General features: G+C 37.8%; 2 protein-coding genes across 2 annotated transcripts; one reads left to right on the forward strand and one right to left on the reverse strand.

The window, feature by feature from the left end:
* Nucleotides 1–245: 245 nt before the first annotated feature.
* LOC108619566 (sarcocystatin-A-like) lies at nucleotides 246–779 on the reverse strand. Its single transcript, XM_018016218.2, has 2 exons — nucleotides 560–779; nucleotides 246–488 (listed from the first exon to the last, which is right to left on the reverse strand). The coding sequence occupies exons 1-2, from the start codon at nucleotides 727–729 to the stop codon at nucleotides 290–292; spliced, it is 369 nt and encodes a 122-aa protein (XP_017871707.1). The 5' UTR covers nucleotides 730–779; the 3' UTR covers nucleotides 246–289.
* A 3,108-nt stretch (nucleotides 780–3,887) lies between these two features.
* SmydA-9 (SET and MYND domain containing, arthropod-specific, member 9) lies at nucleotides 3,888–13,118 on the forward strand. Its single transcript, XM_018016205.2, has 2 exons — nucleotides 3,888–5,080; nucleotides 12,262–13,118. Exons 1-2 carry the CDS (start codon nucleotides 4,229–4,231, stop codon nucleotides 12,886–12,888), a joined length of 1,479 nt encoding a protein of 492 aa, XP_017871694.1. The 5' UTR covers nucleotides 3,888–4,228; the 3' UTR covers nucleotides 12,889–13,118.
* Nucleotides 13,119–13,875: the final 757 nt, after the last annotated feature.

Genomic DNA, 13,875 nt, shown 5'->3' on the forward strand with positions numbered 1-13,875 from the left:
AGTGTCTTTTCGACGTTTCACTCACGAGATTTATTGAGCGCTTGACACGATTGCAAGAAGTAGTTGTTTTCCTTTATATACATATATTATAATATTATACTATAATATATAAAAGTATGAAAGATCTGCCCAATGGGCATAATGCCAATATAATATATCATCGTCAGCTGTTTGTGTTTCGATTACTTACAGTCGATTATCGATAAAGGAGAAAAAAGAAAACAATCCAGTTAAATGAAAGTCCATTTTCTTGCATCAATTTGTAATCTTTATTTTGGATAACTGGCGCTTAGGGGCTATGCTTCCTAACCAAGGGTTCCTCGTTGGGGCACTCAAAGGTCACCTCAATGCCATTGGGCAGCCATGTCCTGCTCCAGATTTTGACGTCACACACCTTCGTCTGGCCGTTGCTGTCGATCAGCTCCACAGTGTACCTATCCAAGGAGCCAGCAACCACCTGGTGGCTTGCCGATAGAATCTTCGAAATGCTATGGGAAAGCCAAGCAAAACAAGGGAATCGTTAGAGAACTCAGAGCACGTTGAGGCGATGGCGGCCTACCGGTAGTTGGGTCCTTCGCCAGCTGCCAGCTTCGTGAGAGACTCCTGCAGCGTCCGCTTCGATTGCTCCAAGTCAGCTCCGCTTAGCTGGCGAGGTGCGCCAAGTATTTGGGGATTGCCGCTGACCAGCGCAACAGCTGCACAGATCAATAAAATCTTTGCCACAAACATTTTTGGTTACTTTGAATGCCGGTTCCAGACTGAGTATGAGTACGGCGAGCTGGAATCGTTTTATATGGCGTCGTTCGGTGTCTTATCAATGCTCCAAAAATAATTTAGGTCGCACTTGACCCACTTGTATAGTGACATTTAAATATATACTTACATATATATAAATATAAATAGGAAGTCGGGCACTACCGACTGCACATTGCACCGTCAAGTTCCAAAGACAATAGAGCAGTTCAACAGTTCTACAAACTCTATTTATATAAAATTTATAATATTTCCATATTGCCACGCCCCCAGTAGAAATGTATATATAATTGTTAATCAATCCTATGAAGAAGTCTAGAGTAATGTAGTTGGAATTAAGGAGCTGAGTTTTCAATGAGAAAAATAATTGAAGGGTAAATGCAACGCCCTCTAAGAGCTTCCATAAATCCACTATATATTTTATATCTCATGCTCGGATTGCACACAACCAATATACTCTTTCACTACATGAGCGAGTATAACAAAACGCATTAATCTGACTATTATGCTTCTCTTTGTTTCATGGGGAATTCTAATTGGACAATTCTAATTAATGGCATTCTATAATTCTATGCATATTTATTTATTTATTTCTTTTAATTAAGCACCTAACCTAAGCTCAATTCTAACATTATGTATACATAATTAGATTATATTGAGCTAATCGTAAAGGCCGCTGGCTTCAGATGGGTTTTTACCCTAAACTCGTTGAGAATGTAAAATCAGAGCATAATGATTTTATGAAAATGTATGTACCAGGCTGAAGGAGGCGTGGCAGGTAAAGTATATATATATACTTGATCAGGATCACTAGCTGAGTTGCTCTAGCCATATCAGTCTATACCGTTAGAGCTGGAGCTACCAGATTTCCTGGGTTTGTCCATGGAAAAAAATACAAAAATCTTAAAATTTTTGTTTGCTGGGGATTTCTTAGTCGAGCAGGCTCGACTAGAGAACTCTTAATTGTTTTGATTTGGAAAAGCAATTATGGTTTATTGTTTATTGTGCTTATATAATATTCAAAGGCAACACTTGAAGCTTTTGATTAAAATATTGATGTGCCTAAAGTTCAACATTTTATATAAACATTAAATATATATATAATAATATTAATTGTTATATAATATATACTAAAATCTTTATACTTAAAAAATAAAATAAATCTCAACGAAATCATTTTTTATAATAATGGAATAGGAATACTTATTGGTAGATTTATAAATATAATTAAAGTCCAAAATAAATAAAGATGGAAATAATCATGCTAATAAGAAACATTCATCATGGATCAATGTGCACCCTTTCAAGCCGTTGGAGTCGTAGACCTCATAAATTGTTCAGCTGGAAGACGCAGCGGCTTCCTCCTCTGGCTGTCATGTCCAATATACGGGGTAATTGCACAGAGATCAGTCGACGGAGACGATTAATTGCGGATCGCATCAAGTACGGGCACGAGTGTGCAGGCACAACAAACATCTGAACAAGAATGTCAAATGATTTAAGCTTGTCGAGTTTGTATTTTGCATATCTCTCTATCTCGCTCTGTCTCTCTTTCGCACTCCCCCCCACTCCAATCGCCCATTCATTTTTGGCGCTCCTCCAGCAAACTGTCAGAGGTGCACAAATCTATGCCCCTATGCCACGGGCACAGCCACAGCCACAGACACAGCCATTCAACTGGCGGCGCATTTGAGACATTCGACCGTTCGGGGGTCCGGGCTCTGCTCGCTTTTGCTGGGAGCCCGTGGCTTATTCATCAATCCATCCAGCCATAGACATCTGCAGCCGTTGCTGTCAGCTAGAACTTGTCGCCCCGTTCTTTCATTATATATGTATGTGTATATATATTTTTTTTTTCCACCAGATTTTTGCGCTTAACACTTGTAATCCGTTTCACCTCTTGAGTGTGACGGCGCCAATGGCGATGCCCCCAATAGCGGGCGGGCTGGGGGTGGGGGCGCAATGACTTGGTCGTGGGCGTTGGCGTCGTTCCACTTCTGCTTCAAAGGTGCTTTTCGTTCTCTCTATCCCTATATCACTATCTTTCGCTGCCCTCTTATACATTTCCCCCCTCTCACTCATTATCTCTTCTCAATCATTTTCTATTTCGTCCCATATCTATCTATCTCTCCCGCTTGCTTTACCTCTTTCACAGTCTCTGATACTCTCTTTTTCTCTCTCCCTGTCACTCTTTCTCTAGCACTTTGTCACACTTTCTCTCTCTCTCTCTCTCTCTCTCTCTCTCTGTCTCTCTCTCTCTCCCAGTCCTTCTCTCTATATATCTTTGTCATTATTTCTCCTTTTCTGTCTCTCTCTATCTCTCTATTTCCCCCTCTCTCTCCATCTCTCACTCGTTACTCTTTACCTATCTATTCCCGTTCATTCTATCTCAGTTTCTCTCTCGCTGTATGCCTGTATCTCTCACTTCCTCATTCTCTCTCTATCTCAGTTAGATTTACTTTCTCTGCCTCTTCTTATTTTCCCCATTTCATCTTTATTTTTTTCGCTCACTCTTTTCTTCTATTCCCTTTCTCACTCGCCCTCGTTTATATGATTCCTCTTCTATCTCTCTGTCATGTGTAATCTCTATCTTATTTACTTCTCTCTATCACTCGTCATCTCTCTCTCTCTGTCCCTTTCTGCTTACTCGCTTTCGCTCTCTCGTTCTCGCTCTCTCTCTCTCTCTCTCTCTCTCAAACTTTCGCCCCTTCTCCAAGTCTCCTTCACTCTGCTCTATCTTTCTCCTCTTCTTTCCAATAATGCTCATTCTCTCACGCTCTCCCTCTCTCTCTCACTCTTTTTTCTTTCTTCTCTGTCCCTCCCTCTCACTCTGTAGCTAATTTCCTTTGTTAAATTCAAAATTGCTTTACACTTGATCAGTTTTAGTAGTAACATCGAGTCTATCAATACTATCAAGTCATCTTCATCATCCACATCATCATCGTCATTATGATCAACACAAACATTATCCACTGTTTATCATAATGAGCTGCGGCTGCTTGGCTCGTCTCTGACCCGACTCGGCACTCGCCTCGTGCCGCAAGCCGAAATGCTAAACGAAATTATTCGATTTTCGGACTTTCGGATTTTTGCGCGAAACATTTTCCGACTTTTCACATAAAAATCATGTAAGGCTGGAAAACGGCGACAGTTTGCGAACGGCAGCCGTGAAACTCGTGGCAAGTGGCACAAAAGCGAAAAACTTTATCGAGTGTTGGATCTAAAAACAAAATCAAAATTCAATAAAAAATAATACAAATTGAAATTGCAAAATTTAAAAATTTGAAAATTAGAAATTTTCACAATTGGAAATTTGAAATCAAGCGAATTGAGAATTCCAATTCAGATTGAGAGCAAAGCGAAGCGTTTGGACTTTTGGCAACGTTTTTTCATTTTTGTTTGGTGGCCTTTCGTGAGATTGTGGTTGAACGCATTTGAAGCAGGTGTTGAAGTGTTTGACGATCGACGATTGACAATGATTTGCCCGAAACGCACGTCGGAGCTGCTGGATCTGCATCTGGCGCCGTTCAAGGACAAGGATCCCGCCTGGGAGGTGGGCGTCTCAAAGATCGCCGGCCGTGGCGTGATGGCCACGCGCAACCTGAAGCGCGGCGAGATCATCTTCCAGGATAGCCCGCTCCTGATCGGCCTGGCTGCCCACGAGGAGGACACGCTGAACGCGTGCAGCGTCTGCTTCAAGATGCTGCCCGACACGCGCTTCATGTGCCGCCAGGGCTGCGGCCTGCCCGTCTGCAGTCTGTGCGCCAAAAAGAAGCAGCACAAGACCGATTGCGATATGTTCAAAGCGTGGGGCTCCAACGAGCCGGACGTGGCCAATTCAGTGATCATACGCCTGCTGTGCGTGGCGCGCGCCATCAATTTGAGCAAAGATCAGCGCGATCTGATCTACTGCCTGCAGGCGAATCTGGACAACAATCATCGCACCGAGGTGCGCAATGCGGCCAAGTGCTTCAAGAACTTCCCCACCGACAAGAAGATCGTGGAGATCATGAACCGCACCGTGGCCGTGCTAAGGACGAACGGCTTCGACAAGACAACAGATCGCACCACCGACAACCAGGAGTTCAACTATCGCGCCCTCTATCCGCTGTTCGCTGTCATGAATCACGATTGCATTCCCAACTCGTATTACACCTTCGAGGAGAAGACCAACAATATGATCGTGCGTGCCGCTGTCGACATTGCCGAGGGCGAGGAGATAACCACCACCTATACGAAACTCTTCACGGGCAACATAGCGCGACATCTGTTCCTCAAGATGAAGAAGGGCTTCACGTGCAAGTGCCCACGTTGCTTGGACCCAACGGTAAGTGGAAACTGGGATCGAAGATTGGGGATCGTAAGTGTGGTACTACACATAAATATGATGCTGACTAGCAGATCGAGAGTTGAGGGAAGTCTTTATGAGAGGTTGTGTTGATTATGCTGACTGATTGTACAAACTGATTGATCAATTGACTGATCGACGGTTTAATAGAGTGGCTTAATGACTGATGGATTGACTGATGGACTGACTGATCGTTTGACTAATAACTGATAAATAGATTGGTTGAATGACTGACTGATCGATTGACTGATCCCGATTGACTCCCCGACTGACTGATTGACCGATATAAGAGTGGCTCGATCGACCGACTAATTGACTGACTGCTGGCTGATCTTTTACTACTATTTTTACAACGAAAGCGAAATTTGTACTTTAAAAAAATTAAAGCCTTTACATTCCAATGTGAATAGTTCTTATTGGGTTTTATCTAAAGATAACCTGCATTAGAAATTGTGAACATCTGCGTTTCTGAGCTCTAAATCATTCAATGCATATAGATTGATTTGTCATAGACACCTATTGAAAAGATATTTAAAATTTCATAAATAACAACAAACATATAAAAGAAACTTAATCCCTTAATGATCGCAAAAACCAGCTCACTTTTAATTATGTTTTTCATTCAAAGGAACTAAAAGTCTTTAGGCCTTTCAAAAAAATCAAGCTTAATACCAAATTTACTATCGAATTGGGAGCTTAAATTAATTTTTCCCTAAAATATAATTCAAAGAATTCTTAATTTCAGTCACATCAACTGCATAAGACGAATCAATTTAAAAATTCATTGAGAATTACCTGAATTTTCCAGACAATTTTCTTTTCTTTAATTTTCCACTAATTCATGGGCTTTTTAGTTGAATGGAAATTGCAGCTGCAATTTGTGTTCGGCTGGTGATTCGACTTGATTGAGTGGCCAACGATTTGCAATTCCAATCCGAAATACACAACGTCGACCAGGCACAATTTACAGTCGAAGGTGTTGACTGATCGAGCAGCTGTATAAACTACTTGTTCACCCACATGAGAGTACACACGGCACACACACGCACACACACATGGATATAGACAGCTACACGTGCGGGTGTTTGCCTTTATACTCTTACCCAAATAATGCAAATATCTATTGTATTAATAGACTATTAATAATCATATTCATATTGGATTCTATTTAAATGTTTCAAATTTGAAATTTACATCGAAACATTGAGTTAGAGTTAGTTAAAGATACAGGGTATGCAACACATATATATATATCTATATATGTATATGATCACAGCTGCGCTCAGTGTATTTGATTTTTGAATTGATGATGGTTTTGAATTTATTCGAAAATTCTATAAATTCTGGGCGCGTGTCGTGTCTTGCTCTTGGGCAAAAACATTGCTATAAAAACTACAAAATTGCAATAACATGAACTAGATTTTATATTTGATATGGAATATAAAAAAAAAAAAAAAAAAAAATATATATATATATATATATATATATATATATATATATATATATATGATATATATATATATGTGATCATTAAATGTGATCATTATATTTACGAAATAATGATTCTATAAATTTAAAAATTTTATATATACATTTGATCACGTTATTCTGCAAAATTTATTTGCTTCTTTTCTTCTCTTAAATAATAATGAAATAATAAAAGCAATATTTTTTTATTATCAAAAGTTTACCTAAGTTATTTCATTATAATTCACTAAGCAAAGCTTAAAAAAAAAAAAAAAAAAAAAAAAAAATAGCCAAAAAAGAGCTAAAATAAAAGTCTTCCAATTACCAAAGATTTCGATAATATAAAACATATCAGGATAACTCAAAATATACTAGACCAACGAATTTCGTATGACACAGATATCATAAAAATGGAAAGAGACAAAAACCAAAACCTTAACAGAATTTCAGGAAAATTAAAAAAGGTTATAGAATTTTTGTTTTTTATTCTAATTCCGATAATACCAGATAATAATACTTGTGAGACATACATATATGGTAAAGAGAAACATGATTGACAAAAAACTGATAAATAGCAGATCAAAGTTTTGCTGCCAGACTAAACAAGAAGATTGTTCCTTGTTATCCGCATAACAATTTATATATCAGAAAAGGTATTCAAATAAACTAGGCTCTTTTATTTAATACATATAATATCAGAAATATTGGAACTAATTGAAGTATTTCTCTGATGGTGTTATTCAAAATATTGGAACACCTCAACCCAATAAACTCTCTATCTTTAAGTATGTAAATTTATCAATTACTTTTCACATATCAGCTAGTTCGAGCCTTCCGATATCTATTGGCTAGGTAACCATATATATATAGGCATATATTTATATATATAAATCAAGTCATTCTTTTCGCTTGCCTGTAAGAAGTTCCGGCAATCGAGAGTGGTACGTGTAAACAGGCGGTGTCAGGCGATCATCGGAAGGGCGTGTCGCGTGGAATGATCTATGTATGTATGTACTAATAGAAAAGTCCAAGGAGAATGCAAATATTGTTGATATGTTTCGCTTTTTCGCCTTTCAATTCTGTTTTTTCTTTTGCCGCCCGAAGCAAACAATGAGAAATTTACATTAAGGATTTCCTGTGCCCATCCACATCCATCCGAAAGCAATTAAACACACACACTTTTGCAGCCAAGCAGCGCCATTCGGGATGTGCACTTGTTGTTGTTTGTATTTTTTATTTGTATTTCAATTTTGTTTTTGTTTTTGTTTTTGTTGACTGGGCCATAAATTTGATCAGCTTCCAGGCGCAACAAGTGGCAAGCAGCAAAACGCGCCACGCAATGCAAACAATGCCAGCAAACAAGCAACAGAATATACGAATGAAAATATAAGTGAGTGTGCATGATTTGTGTGGGTATGCCCGACGGGCCGGATGCTCCGTAAGAATGTTGATGGAGCTGAATGAAATAGCAGCTGATTTATATATGATATATATTCTATTTGTGTAAACTTGTTCAATCATGATCATCTTTATGCTGACTTTTGACTTTACATTATATTAGAGCTAATTGCTATTAGGTTCAGCTGCATAGAGACTCTAGCTTATGCCTACATCTGTTTTTATTTTGCATGAAGTGAACCTCATTGGGACTTCCAGCTACTTACCAATACCCCTACAGGATAGCAGCATTTTCGTCAATTCTTTAGGCCTATACCAACACCCCTACAAGGTGGCAGCAATCGCCTTTCTTTTTTCTTTAAGTGCAAAAATGAAGGAGAATTTATCGGAGAGTATATTCTACCTTAATGGAATGGGCAGCACTACATTGAACATTTCCAAGGCATCCCAGCTCGAATGAGATGTGCCTGTAAAAGAGTTTCATGCCGTAGTATCGCATGAGAGGTGTCTTCTCTCTTTTAAGCGTTGTCCTGGCAATAGAGTCGGTGTGCTATACTCTCATCTGCTAAACCCACAGTCTAACTGAATCTATCCATCTATGCTAGGTAGAGCTCAAGCTGTTAGACTAGCACCAGCTAAGCCTCGCAGCTCGACTTTGACTCTCCACAAGTGCCGACGCTTCGCTCACTTTTCAGAGTCAGCATCAGTTCAAGTTCGACTCTTGCAGAGATAAGTTCAGATATTGGTAGTCAAGCTGAACTAACCTGAGCTACCCTCTGCACTCTGCCTATTGAACAAAGGAATAAACATGAAATATAGTAAGACCTGTAGCAAACCCAGTCTAAAAATTAAAATGCCCTCGCTTCTGCCTACTTTCCATAAATATAGGGTATAGGAAAAACAAAATGAAAATAACAACAACATGAACACCAGCGAGAACACCATCAACAACAACAACAACAAAAACATCATTGATAATAATAATAATAATAATAATAGCAAGAGCAGCACGAAATTCGATGTGTTTATTTTTAACAGCAAAGCAATTCAATTAAATCACAAATAAATATGTAAATTCCAAAAAGCTTTTAATTTGCATGAATATTTGAGGCGTTTCGCATGCCTTCACACATCTATTTGTATCTGTATATCTATAGATCTACAGATCTATATCTATATAGATTGGCGATTGTGTTTCCCCAGCGTATCTGAAACGTCTGTGCGTATATCCGCATCCGTTGGCAAATGATTTTGAATTTGGTTTTGGTTTTGGTTTTGACTTTGATTTCGAATCTGAATTTGATTTTGATTTCTCGCTGATCTACTGCATACACAAATACACGCCAAGAATTCAATTCCCCCCCTCGAATTTCGCTCGGCTGTCCGGACGGTGGTTGTCGCGCGTTTTATGACTTTTAAATTTTTTATTGGCATATCTCATGAGCAGCTATACATATGTATATCACACAATATATGTTAACTGTATACACATATATGTATATATATATATATATATGCTAGATTCGTATATTGGATAAATAGATTTTCTTGGCCACGGCCATAGAGCCCATACATATCGCTAGTCATGAAATCAACTATAGACTTTGTCGCTCTCGCTCTCGCTCTCGCTCTGGCTCTCGCTCTCACTCTGGCTGCCTGGCTGCCCCGCCAGACTCACTTACAATGGGATGAGCAATTATAACAGCAATTTAATGCCTTTGAGCAGCTCATCAACGGCCCGAAATAGTTGCTAAAGTCTTTCGCCCTGACGCTTAAGCACCCATCAGCTGTCTCCACGGGCAAATGAAACGGGCGCCACAGCCTCTGAGATGGCCCGGATTTGTCTTGGGGGCGTCGCTGGGCGGCAGCCACTCAAGTTCATTTGGTTCACTGAACTTTTTTGGTGTTTGTTTCTTTTTTTTTTTTTTAGGAGCTCACTCGATGTAGCTACAACAATATCATCCATCTATCACTTATATATAGGGCTACTCAGAGATTTGTTACCAAAAATCGAAAAAAAAACTTGAAAAATTTTTGCAATTTTTGCTAAATATTTTACGAAAATTTCAAATATGAATGCTGAATTTTCGTTACAAATTTTTGGGTATTTCAGATCATTTTTGATTTATATTCATATTGTACATATAATACTCTTTCAATTTAAAACTGTTCTCTAGAGTAATAGAAGAACTTAAAAAATAAATAAACAATATATATAAATGTAGTAAAATTAACCAAGAGATTCCTTTTTGCAAGTTATTATTTTCTAGTTATATGGGTCTCGTACAATCGTAATCATTTAAAATTGTACTATGATTACGATTATATAAGAATACCATATAATCGTAATCATAGTACAATTAGTTACAATTAATTATATCGATTATATAGTATAGTTTTTATTGGCAATTTTCTTCAAAAACTAAATACAATTTCTATATAAATTGTATCAAGAATGGATTGAGAAATATTGGAAAATGTTCAGTGGAAACTTTTCAAATAAAAAAAGTTTTTCTAAATGTCCGCATAAATGAAATCATTTAGAAAAACTTTTTATAATTATGTATAATGAAGACATAAATTAAATCACTTAAAACAACTTGGTATAATGATATACATATAACGCATAATGAATAATGAATACACAAATGATATCATTGAGAAGAACTTTTAATTTTTGAAAATGTCTCTATGGGAATCTAAAATGCTGAAAATTATAGATAATAATATTTATAATATATTAGAATATTACAAATCATCAAATCAAGCTGCTAAATATTATCAATATCAGATCAGATCTAGCTGATCAATATAACTGGCAGGTATATATTGTATGACTGGACCTATTTATAGTATAATTTATATATTTCACATGAATATATACACATATATAACTGGACATACTTATTGTATTTTTTAAGTTCATAAATCTTTAATTTATGAATTCTATAATATTTAAGTAAAAGTTTTCATTAGTAATCCAACATTTTTAATATTAGCTATGATATATATTTTTGAACTCTAGATATTCAAATGGAAATTCTTTAAGGGGTATTTGAAGTCCATAGACATGTATACATTAGATTATCTGTTAGATTTATGTCTCAGATCTACAAATATAGATATTACAATCATTTACATTTCTTGGACTAATTCAATGCTCATAATTTGTTGTATGGTTTGAGCAGATAATGATGTAAAACTTACGTAAAGTTAGTTAGATTTAAAATATCAGTTGTTCGATATTATCTATAGAAAGTGCTAGGGGTTTGGTCTTAATGCATATGATAAGAATCACTACATTTTCCATGCTTAAAGTCTATAATTCTTAGACTTAAGTGGTTAAGTGACGCAAAAGGATTATTATTTATAGAGTTAACCGAACATTTTGTATATCGACTATTTTACGAAACGTTCTTGATCTTTGTATAACTGACCATACTTTCTGGTTCCATACAAATGAGCTAAGCTGATTATGATATATAACGAATTCATCATAGCTACCATAACCTATTGGATGTCAGCTATAAGATTATATCTATGCAATTATATTTGATAATACTTCTTGAGTTCCTTGAAATCTAGAAGATATACATATAGGCTGAATATAACTAATATCAATTCCATATATGACTTAGACTGAACTAACTAACTAATTAACTATTAGCAGATCCCTTCCTTGCTCCATATCTATAGAACTGATCTGATGATAGCTCTATGGTTCTTTGGTAGTCCATAATTCAATGGGACTTATTCCGTAATTTATTACTGTCGTACTTTTCGCTGAAATTTATGGTTGGCTAATTAGCGCAAATATTCGGAGACCTCGAACTGAACAAATTGGATTTGCAGAACGGAACGATGACGTGGCTAACCTTGGCGCAAGGAGCACGATCAGACTATAGATCTGTGATGATCGCGTACGGACGGATCTTTGTCAATCTGGCGACGATCTCTTCCATACCAAATCTGTTATTAAGCATCATGTTTTTTATGTGTCACAATATTTACGATCTGCATAGAGACGTGCATATACTCACACACACACACACACACACATACACATAGAAACAGATGTGTGTGATGTGATGTATCTAGTCGAATACAGATATATATATATAAATATATACATATATAGACAGAGAGACATATCTGCCTATATCTGTTGCGTATTTTTAGCACATCTGCTGAAAAGGAATGCCAAATATTTGCGTATATGAATAACTGAGATAATGCTTGAACTGATCTGCATTTCTTTCATTTTCTTTGTCTTGTCTCTTTGATCTGATTTGCAGGAGAAGGGCTCGTTCATATCGGGGCTCTACTGTCGCGATACCAACTGCAGCGGACTGGTGGTGCCGGAGATCACTGGGCTGCCGCATCCCAATTGGAATTGTCTGGTGTGCAAGCAGAAGTCGACGCATGCGCAGATGATGAAGTCGCAGGACTTCGCCAGTGGCGCCATCAATGCCAAGGTCAATTCGAATTCGCTGCGCACCCTGGTCCACTATCTGAACGAGAAGAGTGACAGCTTTATACCGAGCAGCAACTATGTGGTGATCGATGCCAAGCTGTCGGTATTGGCGCGCCTGGCGCAGGGGCGCGAGGACTGCAACGAGGAGCTGGTGTCGAGCACGCGCCTGCGCTACTGTCGCGACATCACACAGATCATGGACAAGCTCGGCCTGGGCGATTCGGTGCTGCGCACCCAGCTGGAGCAGCAGCTGCACAAGGAGGAGGAGCGACGCGCCAAGAAACAGAAGGAGCTGGCCGAAAAGCAGCGCCAGCTGGCCGAGCTGGAGCAGAAGGCGGCCGAGGCGGACAAGCTGCTAGCCACGCTAGCCGTGGCCGACGAATCCGCTGCAGGCGCAGGAGACGGGGCAGCGGCACCACCGCCAGCTCCTGCTGCTGAGCAGGCCTAGGGAGGAAGAGAGGGAGCCCATTGCGTTGACGTTCGTTTATCGTCTATTCTATATATATATATACTACTCTATATATATATATTTATAAATATATATATATATATATGTTTTTTTTATCATATTGTATCGTATCGTATCGCATCGAGCATAAATGTATTTGTATTTATTTATTTATAATCATTTAAAAAAATATATATATATGTATATGCATATATGTACTTACAATGGAAGCACTTTTTTTCTTTCATGTTGTCTTTTGTTGTTCGCTCTAAAGATCAGAGGTCTGAAACGATCCCGAAATAAATGACGCATCGGTTAAATGCCAAAAGCACATTTTCCGAGGCTTTAGCATCGATTTATCAAAACGCTTTCTAATCCCAATGTCAGCAAATGTTTTTTATTATATTATTATTATTTTTTTTTTTTCTATGCTAAAACATTTTTTTCAGTTTATTTTTATGGCCTAAGCGAATTGAAAACGGGAGATTGGGGTATGATGGTTTTGGTAAAATGTATGTAACGGGCAAAAAACGGAGTCGAGTCTCGATAATTTGTACCCCGATAAATCGAAAATCGCGATAGATCGACAATATTCCCTTAAAAAAATCGTTCTCAATAATTCTCGATAATTTGAATTTCTGTGTAAATCGAAAAGTAAAAAATTTATCCCCTTGCCATTTCGAACTGTCGGGACTCGACCCTATATACCAGACACTGGAAATCATAGATGTATATTCATGCATATCAGATAAACGATAATCTCTATCGATCAAAATCGATAATTAAATCTAGTCTTTAATATATAACTGGCATACCTTAATAGCTACAGATTTCAGATTTAGATTTACCCTATATTACATGCTAAGATCTAGTCGCTTCGGATTTTGGATACCACTTTCCTTCCTTGGGTACAAAATTTAAATTCATTCCTTGATCTTTCTTTTTCAGGGTATCTTCCAGTCAGGCACACCCTATTCACGCACTCTG

The sequence above is a fragment of the Drosophila arizonae genome, chromosome X (assembly GCF_054131065.1).
Source record: "Drosophila arizonae isolate 15081-1271.41 chromosome X, UAZ_ARI_1.0, whole genome shotgun sequence".
In the NCBI taxonomy this organism is placed as follows: Eukaryota; Metazoa; Arthropoda; class Insecta; order Diptera; family Drosophilidae; genus Drosophila; species Drosophila arizonae.

Excerpts from the sequence above, each read along its gene's own strand:
- LOC108619566 (XM_018016218.2), bottom strand. The coding sequence starts at position 729 with ATGTTTGTGGCAAAGATTTTATTGATCTGTGCAGCTGTTGCGCTGGTC. Across the intron at positions 489-559 it reads GGCGAAGGACCCAACTACCG|CATTTCGAAGATTCTATCGG; the intron begins GTAGGCCGCCAT and ends GCTTTCCCATAG.
- SmydA-9 (XM_018016205.2), top strand. The coding sequence starts at position 4,229 with ATGATTTGCCCGAAACGCACGTCGGAGCTGCTGGATCTGCATCTGGCG. Across the intron at positions 5,081-12,261 it reads CACGTTGCTTGGACCCAACG|GAGAAGGGCTCGTTCATATC; the intron begins GTAAGTGGAAAC and ends TCTGATTTGCAG.